This window comes from Protopterus annectens, chromosome 16.part0, assembly GCF_019279795.1.
Source record: "Protopterus annectens isolate FY-2018-M chromosome 16.part0, PAN1.0, whole genome shotgun sequence".
NCBI lineage: Eukaryota > Metazoa > Chordata > Ceratodontiformes > Protopteridae > Protopterus > Protopterus annectens.
The window spans coordinates 245,066,381-245,092,227 of NC_056750.1; the positions used below are offsets into that span (position 1 = coordinate 245,066,381).

At 39.2% G+C, this 25,847-nt stretch overlaps 1 protein-coding gene across 2 annotated transcripts in view; it reads right to left on the reverse strand.

The window, feature by feature from the left end:
* Positions 1-25,847, reverse strand: part of RNF31 (ring finger protein 31) — a 1,258,066-nt gene that overhangs the window by 330,950 nt on the left and 901,269 nt on the right. For both annotated transcript variants that reach the window (XM_044058825.1, XM_044058826.1), the window contains exon 16: positions 6,657-6,771. In XM_044058825.1, the coding sequence (XP_043914760.1) occupies positions 6,657-6,771 (115 nt within the window). The remainder of the gene's footprint in view (positions 1-6,656; positions 6,772-25,847) is intronic.

Here is a 25,847-nt window from a genome sequence, read left to right on the forward strand (position 1 = left end):
CTGTGGTCTATATCCTAGCTTAACTATGCAATTAAAAGCAGAACACAAATAAAATACACTGTAAAGAAAATGAATCACAATATACAAAATAGAAGAAGGCAATGAACCAATACAAAATACAGGAAAGCACAAATTAACCTTCCCTCACAGAATGCTATGGCAGAGTCTAGGTGAGCCTTTACAGGAAAGCCTTGAAAGTTTTATTTTACCCCTTAAATATAAGGTTTAATTCCTAGTTCCATCCTCAGTTCACAGGTAATTAACCTCAACTGACCTGTTCTAATTTCTCTGTGACTCATAAGAGACAGAGCTATGATCTCTTTCCTAGTTTAAATATGCAATTAAAAACAGAAAACAAGAAAAACCTAATGCAATGAAAATAAATCACACTATACAAAACAGAAGGCAATGAATTAATACAAAATATAAGAAAGCAAAAATAAACTAGCCTTTCCTTCACAGCAAGCTGTAGCAGAGTCTGCGTGTTTTTCCAGTATAGTGCTTTCTCTTTTACTTCTACCCTTAGTTTTAAACTCCATTTACATTCTATCCTAATCACTAGCTGCAACTTCTGAAGATACTTCTATGTCCCCTAGTAACTCTTGAATAAATTCCACTACACATTCCTTAAATTCCTCTCTTTTAACAGGCAGGTGGGAAAGCACCAGTGTTGCATTTTATTTCATTACCCTGCATGCTTATATTGCTTTTTATATGTGCGATCTGAAACAGTTATTGGATGCATTTTGAAACTTTCAATCAAATGTACATGTTCCTGTGAAATATAATTTCTAATTAGTCTAGCCCGGTTATTGTGGGTCTATATCACCATTTTGAATGGTGAAAACTCCGAAAGCTGTTTAATCGAACTCAACAGTTCGAAATCCGTAAACAGCGAACTCACGGAACACCGATATTTTTCCCAGGGGAAAAAATCTCTGCTCTGTGAAAAAAAATTAGCAACTTTAAACAAAAACAAAAGTGGGGGCTTCACCCCCACTTAAATATACCAACTCCGAGATCGCACCACAGTGGAGGAAATAGCAAAGCCCAGAAAACGGACGTCCATGAGCTCGCTGTTTATGGATTTTGAACTGTTGAGTTCGATTAAACAGCATTCAGAGTTTTCACCATTCAAAATGGTGATATAGACCTGTTATTGTACCCTGGAGAATAATATGTAAATTCTGTCTTACTACTGAATTCACATCTTCCATATCAAATATTTTCCAAAATTTCTTCAGAAATCTACTCTTTGTTATATTTCCCTTCACGGTCCACCAATACATCCCCACTGTTACAAATCAAGTTACAGTCCACACCTTTAAGTAATATTCCTTCCTGAAAGCTGATAATTTCTCCTGAAATTTTCTTAAGCTTCATAATAGTTTTTGGAGGAATATAAATACATGTGAGATATAAATGCAGGCAAGCATAATCCTCCTACCTTACATAGCAACTTACTTTCACAAACCAACAATTATTGTCTTTTTCTTTCCTCTTCTATTACTATTGGAGTTACTTTATAAATTTGTATAATTACCCCCCTTTCCTTTGTCCCTGATATTCTGCTGAATATCCATAATGAAATCCTTTCTTTGCCACCATCACATGCTTATTTCTTTTTAAATGTGGCTCCTGCAGCATTGCACTCTGCATTTCTTAATATAATTCAATACTGATTTCTTTTTTATATAACTGCAAGGCCAGTTACATTCCAGGATAATATGGACAGCATAGCCATTATGAAGATTGTTCCCACCTATTATACATGTAGGTCTTTTTGAATGTGTATTTCCAACTTTCATGTTCCATGCACACATTAAAGTCTGACAAGATGATCTTTCATACAGTTGTTTCTTCGCATACCCATTTGAACCTGTATCACATTATCAAGACTTTTTGTTTTAATTAAAACCTTCAAACAAAAAAAAACTAAAAATATTTTCAAAATACTCACATCCCCTATTAACTTATAACTTCTTCTTCTTCTTCTTCTTTCGGCTTTATCCTGGTTAGGGGTCGCCACAGCGGATCACCTGTCTGCACATTGAATGGCAGTGGAGTTTTACGGTGTCGAGTTGCAGGCCAAACCCAACTTCCACAGAAGGCACACCCAATTTAGAGTGTCCAATCCACCTGCAGCATGTCTTTGGGATGTGGGAGGACATGCAGACTCCGCTGAGAGGCACCCCAGCCGAGGATCGAACCGAGAACCTCTTGCTGTGAGGCGGCAAATTAACACTGCACCACCGTACGCGCCTTATCCCCTATTAACTTATAACAAATACACAAAACTATGTAGATCTTTAACAATGAAATTTAACCCTCCAGATATGAATAAATGTCCCAAAACAACTGCACCAACATTCACTGCCTAACCTAAAATTAAGGTTTATCCATGCTGAAGTGCAATGATTTGTCTGTTCTTTTCCTATCTCAGCCCCACCCCAGGATGTGAAAAACAGCTTGTATGCTTTCAGAAAACACTAACATTTAGCCCTAAGAAAAAGTGCACTGGGTACCTTTAAATAAAACTAAATTGTACATTGTTCTATTGAATGCATTAAAGTGTTAAGGCTGCTAAATGGACTGATCTCTCTCTTATTTGCTTCCTATAATTTCAAACTTTATTTTCCATTGAACTGCTTGCAATTGTACCATCATATTTTGCACTTCCCTCAGCAAATAATGTTTAGAATTCTCAAAGTTAACTGCTTGCACCTGCAGACTGTTCCTCTCCTTGTAAAAGTAGATAGCAAAGAATGTTTATAAATTTCACTCAGAAGAGAATGCACAGCTGCCTTAGCAGCAGACTTCTTGACTCCTAGTGAACATCTGCTAATGGACATAAAAAACAAGCTAATATATTTGTAGATGTACGAAGCTTGGAACTTTTCACGGCTTTCATGATTTTGTTGCATCTTTCAAGCTTACTTCCTTACAAATAACACATGATTATAGATTAAGTTGAGGGCATTAATCTAGATATTCACCCTTGTAAAAAAATAAGAGACTATATCTCAGTTCTACATGTAATAATATCAGTGCAATTTGACAACCCACCCCCACCCCAAGATCACAGTGCATTAACATCAAACTGTTTTGTCTATCCTTTCTTCTCTTGCTATACTAAAAAGCCAATATTTCTTACAAACACAACTACTTGTTTATTTTAATTCCTTTAACACACAAAAAATGAACTGAAGAGACTCCCCTACATGTAAAATAACCCTGACTACACACTACACAAAATTGCTTTACTATATATAACATGTTTATATCATGACATGTTTTACACAAATACTAATAAAAATTGTTTTACTTACAGTTACTTTTTCCATGTGTCCTTCTAAACATTAATGACAAAGTGGGGTACATGTTTTACAGCCCATCCAAAAGTTTAACAAAGTTAACAAATGTCTACATTTTCTCAGCTACCTTTTCTTGTAAAGTCATATTTTATAAATGTGACTGATGCTTTATAGTCTCCCACTGATTCACTAACTTCAGTGTTGCTGGTCTTCTTTCTGTTCATCTCCATCTCCCAACTTTGGTTCAAACCCAGGGTAATCCTGATTCTTCTAGTCAAGTCGTATGCTTTTTTTTTCCTTTCTTAAGCATTTTCCTTTGCAACATTGGAAACTGTTTCACTGGCAAAGTCTCTCTATGAGTTTTTTTGTTAGAAGAAGTAAAGCAGAGTCTCATTTTGTTTGCTGTCTCACTTTTTATTGGATAAACCTCTTTATTTCATCCTTAGCTTGCTCTGCAACAAAAATGTCTTTGATCCTCCAGGAAAAAATATTCTGAAGTTAACTGTATACAGCAGTTTGAATCTCACACTTGCTCCTGACATTTCCTCATTACTAGGATACATTTACTTCTCCTCTGCTTGGTATAATGTGAATAATCATTCTCCACAAAGACCCTGCAGTTTTGTCAGGAGCAACTCTTTCTGCTGGTATGACTGCATCTTTACTAATACATGTCTTGGCTGCTTTCTCATAGCCAGGTTTGGAGCATGTACTCAATGTGTCTTTTCAATTAACATATGCTCCTGTGGAATTCCAGTCCATTTGCTTATTTGTGCTTTCATAAAATTAATACGGTCGGTTTCTTCTAGTTTCTCTGATACAGGAGAAAATCTCAGGTTTTCTCTGCATGCTCTGTCTTCTAACTCTACTAATTTTGAAACAGCTCTTCTTGAGAAGTCTCATACTCAGCCAGCCTCTTCTACATTTCATCCTCTAATTTTTGCAGTTTTATCAGTTCATCTGAATAGCTAGTCAAAGGTTCTTCTATTTTGTACAGCCTTTTGTTATTTGAGGTGATATACTTCAATGTTTCATTTATTCTAATCATTTCTGTGAACATTTGATTTTTTTTTTTCTGTAAATTACTGGAAGCCATCTCTTGCACCAAAGCTGAAACTTGAACTGCTTTTTGCTGAACAGCTGCAGGATTCTTCCCAGCCAGTACTTTCTCTTCACGTTTTCTGGTTGATTTTCTTATAGGTATTCTAAATTTCTTCTTCTTTACAGGCATCCAGTTGGTGTAATTAATAACCAGTAACTGAATTTTACTCAAGCTGATAATATCACTAGCACTTATTTCTCAGTTTCATTTTTTTTTTCACAGTGGGAGAGCCGGAATTAAGCTGCTGATCAGCGAGCAGCCATTTTGGAAGTCTCGACCCCCATACCTTTTGTTAGTACCTTTGTTTCCTTTTCCTTATGCATTCAGACTGAATATAGTAGTTAATGTGAGACCTCATCTGTGACTTAAAGAGCAGGATCTTGGTCCTCTCCCTACAATCTAGCCTCTGCCCTTGAACTGCTCAGCAAACTAACTGCCTAGACTGCTGCAATTAAAACTACTTCCCAAGTCTTTCCCCAGTTCCCTAGATTTTACTTTGCAAATCTAATTTGTCTAACATTGTAGCATTACTGTTTCTTACTTACAGTTCCTTGCATTTTGCAGCAATAAAAATGAAATTCAAACCATCATCACCGCAGAATTCTCTGGACAACAACTCTGACATTAATGCCTTAAAACAGGTCTATATTACACGAATGAAGGTTCATAATCTCGAACGCTCTGAAGAGCGAAAATGCCGGACCTCGAAGAGCATCTTGTGGGATCGCAGTACAGTGAAGGTCGGAATATTTGCCCTTTCCTCACTGTAGTGTGATCTCAGACTTGGTATATATATTTAGCTGGGGGGATAAGGAGTTAGAGGTTCGGCATTTTTGCTCTTTACAGCGTTCTAAATTATAAACTTTCATTCATATAATACAGACCCCTTAAAACAACATTTTTTTCAGCTGATCTGCAAAATAGTTTCCAGGCTACATTCTGTAAAGGACATTATTTGGCAAATAAAAATAAAGAAAGCATGTGTTTGTTTTGCATGTGTATGTATGTGGATAAAATTCAAAGGCAGGGATTGTACTGCTGGCATCATGTATGTCAGTAACAGCATATACAGCTGTTAATTTGCAAATTAACACAAGCAGTACTAGGCATGAGAAATCTGTTTTTAAGTGCATACCATTAATTCAATTAATTTGCCTTTGCTCGTTTCATCCTATTGTCAGACAACTCAGCTATCACCAGCAGGACAGCTAACTCACAGAACAGAAAACTGAAGTACACAACAACTTGCTCATGGATGCAACAGCTAACTCTTCCATAGTACAGCCAACTCAGTGTAATCACTTTTCTCAATATGCTCAGAAGTTAGCAAAATATAAAGGCTTTTCTGTTGTCAAGAAGTGTACTTCTTTATGTCGGCTGTGGATACTTTATCCTGTCTTGCTGTTTCACTATGCAAGGCTCTTAAAGTTTCTTGATACTACCTTAACTTTTACGTTACACACTGTTAGTGCTTAGCACTTTTACCATTACCTTACATTTAAACAAACTCATTGGCATATGTTCAAATGCAAAAGGTTCTCTCACTTCATCTAGATGGCCCTAAGTCACTGATGAAATGCAGTCTATAAGTGTCAGCCAATATGACCAGAAAACAAATCACAAAATGTTATGCAAACATTTTGCCTCCTGTGACAGTTCCGAAGCTCATGTCTCTGAGAATGGCATATTTCTTCAAGACAATAAAAAACATTTTCATTTATTATTTCTAATTTATACATATAATATTAATAAGTGTATAAAACTAGAAACATTCAGCATGATTGCTTCATGCTACAGATCAAAACAGACTCATAATATCACAATAACAAAAAAAAAATCAGAAAATGGCAGGGAGTGTGCAATGTAAAAACTAGCACTGGAAGCACAGTGATTTAAATGTGATGCCAGCTCTAAGTCTAAAATCACTATTGGACATTTTGCACTTCAATATACTAAAAGTGACATTGACTCAACACTTCAGTAATTAAGCTTCTCTAAGCATCTGCATGGGATACAAAACTATGAATGTAACAGTAACAAATTAATACAAATTAAGTAAAGTGCATTTGAAAGTATGTGCTCAGGTGCAGTTGCCAAAGGACATGGAAGATTAAGAAATACTTCATTAAGGTGCTTCAAGCCTACCTATGACATGTTCTTGAGAATGCAGTAACCTTCTGCCCTGTTCTGCCACTCTGCTCTTCCCAGCACCACAACAATAATGATATGGAGTGACTCACCTATGCCATTCTCATTAAGGAATTTTGCGAGCCCCTGCGTCTGGTACTCGGGGTCATTTTCCTGCTTCCAGTTCTGAAACTCATCACATGTAATGCCTTGGTGCTGATCCTCCCACTTTCAGAGTAGCAGTGCACAGGAAGAATTAAAAGGGAAAAAAGTTGGATCATAACATAAGAAACACAAGCAAAAAGACAAAGTTTAAAGGCAAAACATGACATTTATAACTTACAAAAAAGGGCATTTGATCAAATGGAGGGAGGGTTCTATCTGTGGCCATACTGTTTTTATAAGCATAAAGCTCTGTTTTTGAAGATCAGATGGCTATGTGCAAAAACTAGGATGGTACTGCTGATTGTTAAGAAAACAAGAAATGAGAATTCAAGCTAAAGACACTGTGCCGCTGGACTGAGTTAATTAATACTGGAGATATGCAACTCTATTGTCCAACACAGCATTCTGAATTTGTCCTGTAATACAGCATCAGTATAGCCATGTACCATGGTGACAGCTCAGGTTACATCCTGCGAGGGATAAGCCATTAACCCCTGGACTAGTACCTTCATCCTTTCTACACTAGTAGCAGAAATACTGAATGTTGCATTTCCCTTCTCTCATATGGATGTAGACAGTAATATAACAGAAGAAGATAACTAAGGAAGAGAAAACTGTTAGAAGCCACCATTGCCAAAGCACTACCAACTGTACACTGAGCAGTCAGTTATAAACCCTACATCTACATGTTACTGCAAACTAGCATTTAATGGGAAAGAAACAAAATGGATGGGAAATACGATGCGCACTGCTGCATTCACATTTCTGGCCAAATAACTAACACAGTTAGCAAATTAGCAGGTACCAAGAGAAACAGTAAACTACAAGTGCATGAAGATGTCAGTGTCAGCACCAGCATATACCATTAGCCAAGCCACAAACAAGAACCAGACAAATTCAAACAAAAATGTAATAATTTAATTAATTCATCTTCTAATACCTGCTTTTTCTAATTCAGGGTCACACACGAGTCACAGCCTATCCATGCAAGCAAGGCATAGAGCCAGTTGTGGCTATAACAGTCCATGTCAGGACTGGAAACCACAGACCCCAAAGGGTAAATGTGCAGACTCTGCATAAAGGGCACTCTAGATGGAAACTGAACCAGATAATCAAGTGTTGTGACACAGCAACCAACATCAACTGCAAAGTCACGGTGCCACCCATATAATAAATTAAAATCTTCTGAAAGTGATTAAACAATTATAAAAATGTATATGTATAGATGTACAAAGCTATAAAAACCTATTACTTTAATGATGTGACTAGGGATGAGAGAAAAGGAAGAGGCCACTGAAAGCACCAGTGAGTAATTAAAGTTATATTATATATAATGCTGCAGGGTTACAAGATGAAAAATAATTAGGACCAATGACTACTACTTAATTACACATTTTAATTTAGCAGCAAACAAAATATAGAAATGGCTAGGCAGTTTCTGAATCTCAAAGACAAACTGCTGACCACTTAGTTTTTTTGTTTTATAATTTTACAGACAAATGCACCTAATAAATATCAAGCATTGGCACTTTAGCCTGCTTTATATAACTCCAAGTCAGGGTATGCAGTTGCTGTTTACCAATATTCAGGTGACCGTATTGTTTCCCTTTGTTACTAAGGAAAATGATCACAAAGAAAACAACTGTTTGTGCTTTTACTAGGTAAAAAGCACATTTTGGTTAAAAGAAGACTGTTCACTGAAACCGAAAAAAAATCTTGATATTTCATGCAATACTAATCTATCAAAATCTAAATCTAAATGTTATTTCATTTTTTCATTATATCATAAAATTGCCACGGTGCAGACTGATGTGCTGATGCAATTCTTTGTCAGTTTTATCATCCTCTTGCCACAATGCATCTGTGAGCCTGTAACATGATAGTTATTAGATGTAATTAATGAGCTTCTACCTTCATTTAATTGTGACAGTGCTGTAGGTTACTGATGTCTTAGATTGCCTCTGTGCAACAGTATCAGTACTTCTTTTGAACTGAATTACTCTCATCCATGCTAATCTGTAAGATAATTAAAGCCTCTCATGGCCCTTAGACATTTTATTATTTTAGTGAACAGCAGGGTTTTAAGTGTTCAAAGTTGTAGTCCTTAAAAATATTTCCAAACCATCCCCCACACCATAAATAAATTGAGAAATGTATTGACAAGTTTAGACACTCGGCTCATTCATCTATGATTGACAGCTGTCACTTTAAAGAGCTAGTAAGACAAATGGAAACTAACTATATTCTTTCATACTGCTCTTTCCTTTCTGTAGTTAAATAGCTCAAATCAACTGGCTAAAATGAGAATATTTACTATTTATCCCTTTTCATATTGAGATGAAGCCACACAGAATCTCTTTGCAATAGAGTCGCACTTAAAGGTTCATAGGTACTTACCAAGCTATTGATCCATGAAGATCTTTAGAAGCCTAGTCTGGCATTCCCATGAACATTTTAGCTTTTACAATTTAAGCATGAATAACCCTGAGCCAGACAGAACATTTATATATTACAAAGGTGCAAAACCAGGAGTGAATATGTAATTTCTCATCCATTTATCCAGATTACATTTGAATATAGTAATGAAGTACTAAGCTTTATGTGGGAAGGAAGATATTCCAAGTGGTATTCTCTGTAATACATATCTATCCCTCCAATATGGATTGACATCTCTTGAGTGGGGACATCCAAGATGGCTGCACACTGATTAACAGTTTGAGATCGTCTCTCCCAGTGTGAAAACAGAAACTGAAGCCAGACATACTGTCAACTTGAATAAAATTATTTTACACTGCCTGGATGCCTGCAAAAAAGAAACTAAGAGATCCTGAAAGTAAATTAACTAGAAAACATTAATAGAAAACACTGTGAAGAATCCTGCAGATGCTCATTAAAAAGCAGTTCAAGCTCCAGATCTGGTGCAAGAAATGGCTTCCAGTAAGTCAAACGGGCTCAGAGCTGATTAAAATAAATGAACCACTGAAAGAGTATATCAACTCAAACAAAAGGCTGGAAAAATGGAAGAACTTTTAAAAAGTTACACAGATGAGCTGCTAAAACTGTAAAAAAAATCAGAGACTGAAATAAGGAAAAGGCTGGCTGAGTAGGAGACTGTTCAAAGGGGGATGTTTTTAAAAATGGTAGAATTACAGGATAGCACATGTAGGGAAGATCTGAGATTTTCTGCAGTACCAGAGATACTAGAAGGGAACAGACAATGTTATGAAGACGCAAACAAGCAAATGGACAGGTATTCCACAGCAGGAACTGTTGATTGAAAGGCACACTATGTGCCTGCTCCAAATATAGCTGTGAGAAAGCGACCATGACCTTTATTAGTAAAGATACAAACCTACCAGCAGAAAGAGTTGATCTTGACAAAACTCATTTCACATTAGTAATGTTTGTAAGGACTCTGAGGGAAGGAGGAAGGAAAAAAAGAAACTAAGTAAAAAAAATTTCTTAACAGTATTTTCTATGAAACTTTTCACAATATAAATTGCACAATTTATAGCAAATTATTTTCAACTGTTCTTGTATGTGAAAGTAAACAGATACTTTTTTTCCTTCCTCTTCTCTTTCTTTCTTTTACAATGCAAAAAGAAAAGTTAGACAAAAGCATGCTTACGTTAACAGGTGGTAAAAAGAAGCTATGTTCTTAATGTTCCATTTGTGTTGTCCACCTTCATTTCCATTAATCTGTGGGATACAGTTCCGATCCTCGGAACTGACCGGCCACTTTCTATATCCTGAGCTTCCTGACTTGAGCTCCTCCTTCATACCCATAATGCCCCGCTATCCCAACGTACCTCAGATCGAGTTTGCCAGAAACACATAGCACATAAACATATTTACACTATAGGAAATTACATAACTGTACAACTAAATAACCTCAGGAGTGCAACATAAAGGAATGGAAATTTTGAATACTCAACCAGGCTTCCCAAAGACTAGGACAGGAGGTTGGGAAGGTTAATGAAATGAAGATGAGCAAGACAGATGAAATGGAAGGGCAAGAACATAACATCTTTATCTGATGTTGTCTACTTCATTTCATTAACCTGTGGGACAGAGTTCTCAGCTACTAAAATCCAGGGTGGCCCTCAAGGAGGGATATTCTGGAGAAAAGCAGAGCCAAAATCACTTCTGCTCATGGATATAATGTCTAATTTGTAATGAGCAACAAATGTTTGAGGATTAGACCAAGTAGCTGCAGCACAAATATCCTCAGTAGAAACTTCAGACCAAAAAGCCTGAGAAGTAGCCATGGACCTTGTGGAGTGGGCCTTAATTTGTCCTGGTAAGGGAAAGTTTTTAGAAGACTAAACAAAGGCAATACAGTTCTTCAACCATCTAGTTAGAGTAACATTGGTAATAGATTTACCTCTTTTTGCCAAACAGAAAGATATGAACAACTGATCAAACATCCTAAAGGCTTTGGTTCTGTGTAAATACAAGATTCTGAAGATCAAGCAAATGCAGCGTATATTTACCTTTGTTTTGATAATTAGGAAAGAAGACTGGGAGCTCAATGGACTGATTGATATTCTTTTCCTTAGCCACCTTGGGTAAAAAGGAAGGATTAGTATGCAGGGAAACTCTATCCTTGTGGAAAATCAAATATGGAAATTTTGAAGAAAGGGCTTGGAGTTCACACACTCGTCTTGCAGATGTAACAGCTACCAGAAAAAGTGTTTTCCAAGAAAGGAATTTCAAATCCACTGAAGCTGCCAGTTCAAAAGGTGGGTAGACTAGGGCTTGCAAAACCACAGTTAGATCCCACGGAGGAGAAGGATCTTTCACTGGAAGCCGTAGCAGGAAAGTGCACCTGAGGAAAGTTTTACAGAGCTTAGAAGAGGCAAGAGAGAATCAAAAGCAAAGTGAAAACTGGATATGGCTGCTAAATGGACTTTGACAGTAGAATAACTAGCTCCATCATGAAAAAAGGAAGTCAAAAAGGCAAGTATGACTGCAACTGGTGCTGTAAAAGGATCTACTTGTTTTTGTTCTGCCCAAATAGCAAATCTTTTCCACTTGCTTCTGTAAATCGTACATGTTGCAGCCATATGTGAGGAGACCAAAATTTCTCGAATGGGGGAAAAAGCCTGGGAAACCTTGCCATCACTGGAAGTGGAGCAACAATGCGGTTAACTTCAGGCCCTGTATGTGTGGCTAGGGATGCCCTGATGGGTGAGAAAGCAGATCTGGGGCCGGATCAAACCTCATTACAGGGCAAACCAGATGAGACCAAAGGAAGATGAATCAGGTTTGTCAAGGCCAAAAGGGGGCAATGAGAATAGCTTTGCTCTGCAATCTAAGAGCTTTTTGTAAGAACTTGGGAATGACGGGCAGAGGAGGAAAGGCACAGAGAAGACTGGACTAAGCATGGACAAGGGCATCCCCTGGGTGACTGCCCCTGAGGAGGGATCAAGGCAAAATACCTGCTGTATTTTATTGTTGAAAGGGGATGTGAAAAGATCGCAGCAGGGATGACCCCATTTCTGGAAGATTGTATCTGCTATACATTGGTTCTGAGACCACTTGTGCAGTGTCAGTAACACCCGACTGAGCCGGTCTGCTAAAATGCTACCAGAAAGCAGTTGGTAGAGATCACCCACTGCCAAACCCTCATCACCTCTCGATATAGGAGGTAGGACTTGGTTCCTCCCTATCTGCTGATGTACCAAACTACTGACATGTTATCTGTTTATTTATTTGTCTGTTGTTAACCGGGTTAGTCCACTGGGCTAGGGGCCCATTTTCAGTGGAGACCTGAGGAGAAAAGCTCCACATAAAGAACAACTTACAGAGTTTCATATTTGCAACACACACATACTAGACATTTACAGAGGTTTTATATTGCCATACATTTAAATAGACACACATACATTCTAGACATATCAGGAATATAGTACATGGTGATGAGACATCATACATTAATGAGACTTAAGATTGTATATCAAAATAGTATGATTTTACAAGGAGTAGATTGCTGAGCAGTTAAAGAGGCTAAACCTTGCAGTATATATATATATATATATATATATATATATATATATATATATATATATATATATATATATATATACACACACACACACACACACACACACATATATATATATATATATATATATATATATATATATATATTTTTTTTTTTTTACTAACTGGGTAGAGGTGGAGTAGGAGTGAGTAGTGAAAGGGAGTAGGGTAGAGGCAAAGGAAGAAAGGTGAGGTGGGGTAAAGACAGTAATACTGAGAAGGAGTAAAGCAGCAGTGGAAGAGAGGGTGGAATGAGTTTTAAGTAGTAGAAGAGATAAGGATAGATTTAGGTAGAGTATTGCTAAGGAAGACAACTGGGGGAAACAGTGTGTTGGTGTTTAAGAGAATTTGGATTAGGGTGATGAAAGACTATTGTATAGTGGAACAGTTGGGTGGGTAACAGGTCGGGTGCTGACAGGTGCAGGAGTGTTTGCATTGCAATAGTCCCCAGAAGAAGAAAGCTGTTGAGTTCTTGCAATGTTAGAAGAACCATTCTCATCTCCAACACATTGATATACAACTTGGTCACCTGGGATGTCCACGTGCTTTAGATTGTTCGACCTAGATAATGCCCCTTCAGCTGGGAAGTGTCCATGGTCAACATGGTGTTTGGAGATGGGAGGATGAATGGACATCAGGGAGTAATGTCTGCAGAGTGAAGCCACCAAAGCAGAAAGGGCTTGCACACTTGTTACAGTTTTATGGGAAGACTGAAAGGATCCCTGAGTAGTGACCATTGAACTGCTAGCTTCCATTGTAACATCCTAATGTGGAAATGAGTCATGGGCAGGAGAGTTATCGAGGCTGCCATAGAGCCCAGTGCCCTGAGAATCAACCTGGCTGGAGGCTGAGGTATGGTTAGAACTTGTGTGATACAGCTTTTCAGAGTCTTTGTCTGTCATCAGATAGACACAGGATATTCTTGTAACCAGCCAAACACCAATAAACTCTATGACCTGAACTGGTTCCAACTGGGATTTCTGCATGTTGACAGTTATCCACTACCACTGCCAAGCATTTGAACACCCTGGGGGCTGTGGTGAGACCAAAGAGGAGTGACCTGAACTGGTAATGACTGGCTTCCAGCCTGAAATGTAAGAATTGTCTGGAGTGTCTGTCCATTTTTATGTGATAGTACATGTCCTTCAGGTCCAGAGAGCACATCCACTCATCTGCCTTCAAAAGAGGCAGGATGGACTGGATCATGAACATCCTGAACTTCATGTGATTTACCGACTTGTTCAGAGAAGTCAGATTCAGAATAGGTCTCAGGTTCCCTGGCTTTTTGGGTAATAAAAAGATGCTGGAGTAAAAGCCCGATCTGACTTGATCAGGGAGGAACTCTTGGATGACTTTTTTGCAAAAGTTTTTCGAGTTCGAGTTCGTGTCCTCCCTCTGATTGGATGGAACATTGGGGAAGTAACATTTTCTCTTGCGAACTTCCACAAAAGGAATGAAGTATCCTCTGGATATGATCCTTAGCACTTATTTGTCACTTGTGATGGCCTCCCAGGCTTCTTGGTGCAAGGAGAATCACCCTCCGACTGCCTCCAGAGGAGGACAGCCAGAAAACAGTTCAGGATTGCTGGAAAGGCCCGTCCAGAAAGGTTTCCTGCGACCCCTGATTTTGCAGACCCCCTTGGCTGCGTGGGCAGCATCTTCCATTTTGATTATTCTCCCCTCTGCCCCAGGGGGAAAAAATCTGCCCGAGTGTCCTGAAAAGGGCCTTGTGACTTCTGAAACCACATTTACTTACTCCCATGCTGGTTCCCGCAATAGGTCTTTTGTGGGGTAGAAAAATGGATTCTGATGGCAGACAAGGTCTTTCAATCCTTCTCATTCTGGGAGAGTCTTATGAACAGTCAGTCCAAATAAGGTTGAAGCCGTCAAAGGGGGCATTGACAAATGCTTGTTTGAAAGGCTCCACAAACTCGCACAGCCTCACCCAAGCATGGCACCTCATGGCAATGCCGGAACTGGACACTCTTGAGGTACCCACTGAAGTAAGGGAAATCAACCTCATGGATGCATTGGCTAGTGACTGTAGGGTAGACAGTCTAGAGGAAAAGAATTTCCGATCCTCAGCAGACATGGTCCCTGGGGATGAGCTAGAATGTTCCTTTACTAAGTCCCTTTGTAGCCTCGTGAAGTGAGATAAATAGTTTAATGCCCTCAAAGTGAATGTGGAAGATGTGTAAACTCTTTTGACAAGTCTGTCCAAAGCCCTGGATTCCCTATTTGGGGGATGAACAGAGAAGCTCTCTTGGGCAAGCTCCTTCTTGGTGGCTGCCACAACCATGGCATCAACAGGAATACCCTTGGCCTAGAACAAGTTATCCGCGGGGGCACTAAGGATGTTGTCCGCTCATTTGGGAATTGACGGTGTCCAGTTTCTTCCAAGCTCTGGATGACACCAGCTGGATCAGCGGGTCAGGCCAGGGGTGACACCTAGGTAGTAAATTAGCCAGACCCAAAAGCCACCCACAACACCGATTCCTCTGGGGAAGGATTTTGGCCTGTCCAAAGGAAATGTCATCAGGTGGGGACTTTGGGGACCCTTCTCCTTCTTTGAAATTTGTATCCGTGGTGACTGATTCCATAGGGGAATCAATGTGTCTCCTTTTACACAGCCTCTTCTGGGGACCTCCTCACTGGTATGCTTTGAAAAGGTATGGGAAGATGCTTAAGGATCCATCATGCGGACAGAGTGGAGGCTTTAGAGGACTGGCTGTCCATATGGCAGACTGCAGGCCTTGGGCATCAAACCTGAATGGGGGAGTGGTACTGTGGCAGAAAGTGCCAAGGGTCTCCCTGCCTGGGAGAGGACCCTCTCCATCACTTCAAAAGAAGGGGGGGCCATAAAACCACTGAAAGCACCCTCCAGAGCTGAAGCCATAGGAGCTGACATCTCCCAGAGAGCTCAAGCCCCCTGCTCTGAAGGAGGAGTTGGAGGCGAGCTGTCGAAAGCCAAAGCTCCGAGAGGAAGCAAAGGCTCTGAAAACTTTGGAGTTTATGCTTTCCCCAGGAACCAACCTTGTCTCCAGAGCTCAGAGACTCGCCGCTCGGGAGAGAAACCATGGGAGCCAATCAGGCCGGGGAAAAGAGGAAATCTCTATTGCTTCTGACACATCAGCACCGGAGACCAACAGCACTGAAGACTCCAAAACCAAATGGCAGATTGGAGAAGGAGCTAAAGGTCAGAATAGTGAAACCCTTGCATAACCAGATGTGGGCAAGGCAGACACAAACCCCATCTGAATCTGTGCTTTGAGGAACTACCTCATCAGTTTGCCAAAGTCTTTGGAGGATAGGCTCTGGGAAGACCTGGAGAAGGTTGATAATTGGGGTCTGAAAGATTTCCAGGGGGAGTGAGACCAGGACCTTGGAACTAGTCCGGTCTGCTTTGAGGTAGGTGCTGACACACACAGAGCCAAAGAAGGACCGCTCAGCCCCAAGGGAGACGGAGGAGGAGAGGAGGAAGTCGGAACAGAGTTTGGTGCTGACAATCTTGGAGCCTTCTTAGGAGGCTCCAATTAGGACCGGGCGGGAGAGTGATGTTTTTCCTCTCAGGACTCCTTGGGCCTTTTAGGAGGGGATGAGCCCTTGAAGTTGAAATCATCCCCAAGGTGAAGGAAGGAGGAAGCAACCCCTTAAGGACCAGCTTTCTTTTTTTGTCCATCAGGGCCCGGAGAGGAAAAGCCTGACAGATAGTGCAAAGCACTTCAAGATGATTAGGCCCCTAGCAATAAATACATTCCCTGGGGGCATCTGACAGAGGAATCTTCTGCCCACAGCATTTTTTAAAACCTTCAGGTTTCTAACTCTCAGGCATGCCAAAAATGGAAAGACAGAAAGGATAGAAAAAGGAAAAAAAATAACCGCAGGAAATGCAACTACCAACAGGACAGGTGGGAAAGGAGAAACATTTTTTTTAACCCAGACCTAGTCAGTAGAAAGGACTAAGAAGAGAAGAAGGAAGCAATAAGTGAAGAAAATACAAAGAAAAAACACTCACAACCACTAAGAAACTGAAAATTTCTGTGGAGAAGCTCAGAGTCAAAGGAACTTGCTGCTGATGGGAAGCATGGCAAAATAGATCTGAGGTATGCTGTGAGAGTGGGGCATTATGGGTATGGAGAAGGAGCTCAATCTGGAAGCTCAAGCTGTAGAAAGCATCCAGTTGATTCTGAGGATTGGAACTATATCCCACAGGTTAATGAAATGAAGAGGGCAACATTAGATTCTTGGGTTCTTGAGGTGGTAGATGGGAGGGTAAAAAGTACACAGATCATAACATATGTAGAACTGATGTGTTTTTCATACTTTTGCATAGGTGAATGTCTGGATTAAGACCCTTGGCTTAATTTAATAAAAAATTGTAAGTGGAAACAAGTAAATACGAGAATGTTAAATGTAATGAAAAGTTTCCCTTTAGCAACAAATGTTTCATCTCGTCTTTCAGGCTGCAACAGAGGAATACATTTTTATTATTTATTTTATTTTACATTTGTTGACTGGGCTAGTCCAACCGGATATATGTCCATTTTCAGTGGGGGCCCGGGGAGATAAGCTCCACATACACAAGAAAATTTAAAAAGGCACTGATACATTGCACAAAAAAATTGGAAACAGAATGTATCATTGCGTTGGGCATAATAACAACATTTCCTGGTCTGAGCAGATGTAGAATTCATATCAAGAACTAGGACAGAGGTAACTAATTAATTATATAGTCACACAAAACATGACAACAATAAAAAGAACACCACCAAAATACAAAAAAAAACTACTAATGGTGTGAACCAGCTATGGATATTTACACCAAATTTGTAACAAGGCAAATATTCTACTGTAAAGTTTCACAAGAAATCATAGGTTGTAACAGCTGTTGTTAAACATTCAAAGCATGTACAAGAATATTAATTAACTATATAGTCACATACACCTTATTGTCAAAGGAGAAGAAGCAAGATTATATTTGTAAGAGGGCTAATATCTAGGGAAAGTTTAGATAGTTAGCCTGGGTTAACACAGGGGCATAACCAGTGTGATTTAAGATAGGGTTTTAGTTTGTTTTTAAATAAGTTGGTTGATGCTAGGGGGGTTATGTGACTAGGGAGGTTGTTTCAGGTTTTGCCAACTGTATTAGAGAATAATGCGTCACCAGCTGAATTGTTAGTTTTAGTAGTTTGTTAGCTGAGCATAGGGTTTTCAGATTGTTATAGGGCGTGACAAGGGGAGAAAGTATTGGTGTGTTCGTTGGTTGAAAAGGGAATCTTATGGGCAACTATTAGTTGGTTCAACAGTATTAGATTTGATTATTCTAACCAGCCTAGTTGATTTAGATTGATACAGTGATGGGTTCTAAAGGTAGACCCGGTTGCAAATCCGGCAATATTGTTGTAGCAGGTAATTAGCTTGCTCATGTTCTTTTTATTATGTTCTTTTTACTTATTTTAGTGTAGATAGGGGAGGCATAAAGTAAGGTAGAGATGAGGTGGGTATGGGCTATAGTGTTCCTGGCTAGTGGAGTCAGGAAGGGTTTGATCCTGTAGAGGGAAGCTAATTTTTTACTCACTGTTTATATAGTGTTATTTATATGAGACTCAAAAGTGAGGTTATTATCAATTAGTACACCAACTAGTTTTGTAGTAGGATCAGGAGATATGATAGTGCCATTGCTAGACGTTACGGTAAAGTTAAGTGGCGAGGCCCTACACGTAGGGGTGAATAGTAGCATTTTTGTTTTTTTTTTTGGTTCAAGAGGAGACACCGGTCCAGAAACCAGTTTTCAACTATGTTAAAGACATTTTGGGTTAGGGACTGGAGTTCTAATGGGGAAATGGCTGAACATATAAGTGTGGAATTATCCGCATATTGGATGCAGGTAGCTTGGGGGATTACAGAATGAAGGTCATTTATAAAGATAGAGAAGAGGAGAGGACCCAATATTGAGCCTTGAGGGACACCAAGGGTAACTGGGAGGTGGGAGGACAAGGTATTTTCTCAAAGTACAGACTGTTGCCTACTATTTAGATAGGACTGGAACCACTGTATAGCAAGTGCATCCACTGACAGGTTTTTAAGTATGTTAATGAGGAGGGGGTGGTTAACCATGTCAAAGGCTTTTGACAGATCAATAAAGAGGGCTGAGGATAGAGTGTCATTATTTTGATTTCTATTAATGCAGTCGGTGAAGGATAAAAGAGCAGAGGTAGTGCTATGAAATGGTCTGAATCCATGCTGGCAGGTGGCTAGTACGTTTTTGTCTAGTAGATAGCTTAAAAGTTGCTTATGAATACTTTTCTCCATTATTTTTGCCAATGGGAATAATATGGCTATAGGCCTATAGTTGGATAGGTCTTTGGAATTACCACCTTTGTGCAGGGGGATAATGTGCAAAACTTTCCAGATTGATGGGATGATTCCTTTAGAAACAGTTCTATTAATGAGGATGGATATGGGGTAGGCTATGGCTGTTGCTGCTTTTTGCAGATATTCTGCAGGTAGTAGGTCAGCAGAGAGTGTGGTGGGTTTAAGTTACTGGATAAGGTTACAGACAAGGATTGTGGGAACAGGTTGAAAATGAAATGGGGGGGGGCTGTTGGAGTTGGCAGAGTAAGAGTGTATGACACCAGGGGTTAAATGTCTGGCAAGGGATTGAATGGTTTCTGTGAAGAAAGTGTTAAAGGAGTTGGCTATTTGAATGGGATTATTGTGGTCTGGGCCTGAGGGAGCAGGTGTGCTTGAGTGGCCTGGGTGGAGGAGTTTATTGATGCTGGACCAGAATTTCAGAGGATTATTTTGGTGGGTTTGCTGAAGCTGACAGTAAAAGTTTCTTTTATCAGACTGTGTGAATTTTTGTGTTTCATTTATTAGCTGTCTGAACTGCAAATGATCTGTGGGGCTTTTTGTTGAATGCCAGCTGGCCCAGAGTTTATTTCTTTGGTGGATTTTTTGTTTGGTAGTTTTAGACAGCCATGGGGCTGGCTTAGTCCTAGTTTTAATTTTGCGCATTGGGGTATAGCAATCTAGAATAGCTAAGAATTTTGAATTGAAGTAGTTGACTGCATCATCTAGTGGGAGGTGTATCAGTGGAGACCAGTCACAAGCTCTAAGTTCTGTTTGGAAGCTGTTAGGGTGAAAGTTTCTGTTAGTCCTTATTGTCCTGTAAATGGTAGGGTTAGGAATCTCAGTCTTGTATCTAATAAGAAAGATGGGTGAGTGGTCACTTATATCTTTAGGGAGGGTGCCTGTTATATAAGTTTGTTGGTGATTATTAGTGAGAATCCAATCAAGGGTGCTTTCTTTGTTATTAAGTTTATTGGTTCTAGTGGGGGATGTAATGGTTTGGGTAAAGCCACATAGGTTAATATAAGTAGAAGGTTGCTCAGATGAACAAGATTTCCAGTTTATATTAAAGTCACCAAGTATTATGGTTTCTTGTGGGTAGTTGGTTGACAGCCAACTGAGGATAGCCTCTAATGTGTTAGTATTTTTCCCTGGAGGGACGTAGATGCGGATGATATATATGGATTTATGAGCTGTATCCTGGAAGTAAGAATTTCTGCATTACTTGATAGTGGAGGATTAGAGTCAATTGAGGTGACTTGTAGACCATTTTTATAAAGTATAGCTACTCCTCCACCCTTCTTGGCATTACGGTCAAGTCTCAGGATATTGTAGCCAGGGGGAATGACTACACTGTCTTGTATTGATGGCTTAAGCCATGTTTCAGTGAGGCAGAGGATATCAAATGAATGAACATCTATAAGGGCATGTAGGTGAGCAACCTTATTATTTATGCTACAAACATTAAGATGAGCTATCAGGAGAGAGTTGGGAGGCCTGGTAAGCAAGTGTATGTTAGTAGGAGTTGGTGTGATAGGACTTGTGGTTGTGCTAGAATTTGGACCAGGGTTTGGGTGTATGTCGCCATCTATAAGGGAGTGGACCTGTACTCTCAGGATGAGTTGTAGAAACTTATTAATTAGGTTCTGGGATTTCCTGGCTCTTGGGCTATAGTAAGCAATGTGTGTAAGTCTATGAAATTTGACTGATAAATACTTTGGTGGACAGGATGTGTTACTATGATGATAAGAAAGGATAATTGTTGGTGTAGTGGTTTGCCTATTGGGATAGTGAAACCCTAGATGGTGATGGTGTTCGTAGAAGGTAAGTAAGGTATAGATAGAATAGTTAGGAGAGAGAATAAGAGTAAGGGTTTGAGGTAAGTTGGAACAGTTAACGGAGGCATGGTAGAAGAAATTCAGTTGATGTTGGTATACAGGGGAATGTACAGATGGTTTACTAACAGAGATAACAGAAGAGGACTATTTATGATAAATTACTGGGATAGATAAAGATTATTAAGATGAAGACTAATGGGAAATGGGTATTAGCACTTTAAGGGGGACTGAGCTTGTGATTGGTGGTAATGCAGTGGGGGTGTGGTAAGGCGTGTATAAAACTAGAAGCACTGGGGGTGGGTAGAATTTGGGGGCAGGGTAGGGGAGCAGAGTGAACCCGCAGGGCGAATGGAGCGGGTAGATCTACAGTAGGAGTGACCCCTTGGAGAAGGAACAATCAGTAGATCAGCTTGCTAAGGTAAGTTATTAGGTGAAGGAAGGTAGGAGATAAAAGTCTTACTAGTAGGGAGAGTAGGGAGAGTAAGTAGTGTGGAGAGTAACAAAAAGGATAGTGTGGGACTACAACCTAAAACAAGATATAGAAACCTGGATGCCTGAAAGGAGTGCTCAGGGACAGTAGGATAGGTCTAGGAGAATGTCGCCCTCTAGTTGCCAAAGGCAATATAGCAGTAGTAGGGTCTAATGGAAGTAAGACTGTGAGGCAGCATATCTAGGGTTCAGTGAAGGAGAGTGCCAGATATAAACAAAGGATACAAGAGGAGAAGATAGGCTGGTTCTAGGAGCAGGTAGGTGTTGGCTGCTGGCTGTCCTGGCTAGTGGGAGTAAAAATAAAAACCTACAGTATTACACACTGAAATGTCTACAGACAGTGGTTTTAAGGCACATACTTTCTTTTATTAGGTTTATTCCCTTGAGGGGCTGATGCTCAGGGAGAGGGTATGTTCAGTTCCTTAGTGTAGGGAGAAGATGACAGTAATATTTGGTATCAGTTCGCTATTCAGCAGACTGGGCAAATCCTCAAGTTAATACTGTACAGACAGGTTGGGCAGCTGGTAACACAAAGAGAGAGGGAAACAGAGTAGTGAGATAAACAGGGAGTGAAACACACAGTTAAACACACTTAGTAACCATAATAACAAACAGTCTAATGAACATAATCACATACTAGCACTACGGACAATTGTTTTATAACTCTACTATTTATGCCAAGTGTTAATTGCAGAGCTCTAGGCACAATTGCTGCAGTTAAATGCGTAGCAAGATATCCAGACGTAGCTGAGAAATACACAAAGCAACACTAACACAATCAAACATTAAGATGTGCAACACAGTTTGCATAGAACACTACAAGCTAAGGGGAGCAAATTACACAGTTAGTATGAAATTAGACTCTTGATAGATATAGTAATATACATAGGTGCTACATAAACATGGCATACTCTATCTAAAAATAGCTACCAAAGACACTATCAGCATAAATAGGATAAAACCCTCTTAATCCACATAAAAATCACTATCCCTTAGATAAATAGTGCAATGCAATAAACATGCTGCATATATATAGTGTTTAAACAGTTGCAGCATTTATAGAGTGAGTAAGGCACCACCAGTCAGTTAGGACACAAACGATAACACAGGTTATATTCACGCTTCCACTGGTCCGTTACGACCCATAAGGATCAGCTAGGATTATATTCAACACTCCACAAATGTGGAGTAATGTAAGCTAGAACGCTATATATAGTGGTATAGGTGATTATAAGGAATGTTTACCTTACTTAGGTAATCCACCGACAGTTCCCCATTAACACTGTCTTTCAATTGAATGGCATTAGGCTATAATAACGCTAAGACACTGTAGATGATTTAACTTTGTTAGCATGCCTAAAACACAATTAGTTTAAATAGGGAAAAAAACGCCTAATCAACGTCTAAAATCACTACTGCTTGGATAAATAGTACAACGCAATAAACACGTTATTTATATATAGCGCTTAGTTAAGATAAGCAGTACCCAAAACGCTAACATAGCATCAGAGTATCCTACCGGTATCTACACCTCTTCCAATCACTCCACGTGCAGACACGCGTATAGTGTTAGCCAGTAACGGCTGAAGAAATAACACCGCAATGCCCTAATACATACAAACAGTTGCATATGACATTAGATACACTCTTACAGATATATTTGAATGAAAGACTAGGCAGTTATAACAAAGCTTACTTTCACAAAACGTATATACCCCGGTGTCAGGAGCGCACAGCAGCCTTGAGCAAGGGCAAGAAACAAAAGATGGCAGTACAAGGGGTAAGGTGTACTTAAAAGTTAGGTGATGTAATGAGAAAGAAAGGGGTGTGGAGAAGATAGACGAGGGCAGGTGAATACCGGAAGTTAGCTAGTACTAAGACCGTAAGTTAGCTAGTACTATACAATAGGTACAGAGGGTGGGGGGGGGGGACTAGTACCTGTATTGTATTAGGTATATAATACAGCCAGCATGGGTGGGATAGTGACTTGAGGAAGAAGAGTAAGAGGAAGGGGAGAGGGGATAAGGCTAGAAGCAGTGTGATGTATAGCCAAGCAGGATCAGAGAAATATTCAGTGGGATATAGCAGCACAAACAAAGCTACAGTAGGAGTGACCCCTAGGAGAAGGAACAATTAGTAGAGCAGCTTTCTCTTTTGTCTTATTTTTCATAAGGAGGCAAGCTAGTAATAGGGCAATAAAAGACAGAACACCGGTTTATTCATGGCTAAAAGTTAATGATTTCTGAAAGTATGCTAGTACTTTTCACATCTGGGGGAGGGGGGAATAAAGATAAAAAAACAAAGAACAGACACCAATTAGTGCAAGTGGAAGCACAAGCAACAAAATGCGCCTCAGCATGGCTAACCTCAATTTCAGGATAACTAAGGCCTGTGTTAGGTTTGCCCTGAACCCCCTCCCCAAGAAAAGAAGGTTTAGGGAGAAGTGCAATTTTCAAGATTCGGTCTTCTCCAAATTTTCATTCTTTTTTTTTTGTCTTTTCGGCACTCTCAATAGTGAGCCCAATGGAAGCACCTGCATTTCCTGATAAAATAATAAGGTTAATTAGAATGATATATGATGGATCAGAGGCAAAAATCAAAGTGAGAGGGTTCCTCTCAGATAAATTGTGTCTGAACAGCAGAACTCAGGCAGGGATATCCTCTTTTCCCATTGTTATTGGCATTCTATTTAAAACAATGGGCAGAGAAAATAAAGAACTCAGAAATTCAAGGATATAATTGGTATGGTGTTTAAGAAAAGTTGATTTTATTTGTAGATATTATTTTAAACCTGATGGAACCAAAAAATGGATATCTCAGTTTTGTGGAATATTCTGAGAGAGTTTCTGATTTCTTCGGGATGTAAAATTAATGAAGACAAAACAAAAGCTATAGCTATAAACTATGTATCCACACAGGAACTTGTACAGAAATACCCATACTAATGGAGACATGATAAAATGTAGTATTTAGGATTATGGACTAAAAAGGATTTGGTTATGGCAGCTAAGGATATGTGGGAAGAGACTAACCAAAAGAAAAAAAATGAGAAACTGGTAGCTCTTGCCTGTGGATATGGATATCAAGATACAAGCAGTAAAATGTTTTAGTACCTTTAGTTTTATACACAGGTCAGACATACTTTTATCAGCAAGAGGACAAGTTGTGGACAGTAATTAATAAACAGCTGAAGGATTTTGTTTGGTAGGGGAAGAGGCCAAGAGTTAATTGTTTTACTTACAGTTAGTTTTCCCCCTTTTAGTGTAATTATAAACATTAATGATATAATGTGGAGTACATTCTTTACAGTACACCCACTAGTTTAACAAAGTCAGCAAAAGTCCAGTGTTTTTTGCCACTCTTTCCTTGCAAAACCATATTTCATAAATGTGATAAGATGCCTTATAGTCTTCCATTTAGTCACTAACTTCAGAGTTGCTGGTCTTCATCCTGTTCATCTCCATCTCTCAACACCAGACTCTGGTTTAAGTTTATGGTACTACTGAACAATTTTGCTCTTATTTTATTAGTATTTGTATAAAACATCTTATGATATTAACTGCATGTTATATACAGTAAAATAGTTTAGTGTGTGTAGTTGAGGATACTTTAAATGTGTGTGTGGGGGTCTTTTCAATGACTATTGTGTGTGTTAAAACTATTAAAATAAACAAGCACTTTTTTGGTTATAAGAAATATACATTTTACAATAATAATAAGAGGAAAAAAGTCTGGATAAAAGCAAGTTTAATATTATATGTTATGATCTTGGGCTGCTGGGTTGGGGTGGGGTATAAAAGTACACTGATTATATGTAAAATTAGGATATTTCCTCTTTTTATTTTACAAGGGTAAATAAAAGACAAAATGAGGAAAGCCATGAAAATGTTAAGCTTCTTACAATAGCAAAGATATCAACTTGCTTGTTTACCACACTGGCAAATGTTCAGTGGAGTGCAGATGTCTGCAGCTGATGGCAGCTGGGCTTTTTCCATGGAGACAAGCCGCCTACAGGTGCAAACAGTTAGTCTTGAGAAGTCTGAGTATTCTTTGCTGAGGGAAAAAACTAAATTTAAAGGTACAATGGTAAGCAGTTTAGTGAAAAAATTAAGTTTTGAAATTATGGGAAGTGAATAAGAGGCAACAACCTCACTAGCAGCCTTAATATCTTAATGCAGTTAATAGAACAGTGTACAATTTAGTTTTACTTAAAGATAGCCAGTGCACTTTTTCTTTGGGCTAAAAGTTAATGTTTTCTGAAAGCATGTAGCTGTTTTTCATATCTGGGAAGAGATGAGAGATAAGAAAAGAACAAACAGAAAGCTGTGGGAGCTTCGGCTGTAGAATGCTCTTTTACCACGGGTAAGCTTAGTTTTAGGTTAGATAATGCCTGTAGGTATAGCCATCAATTTGGGA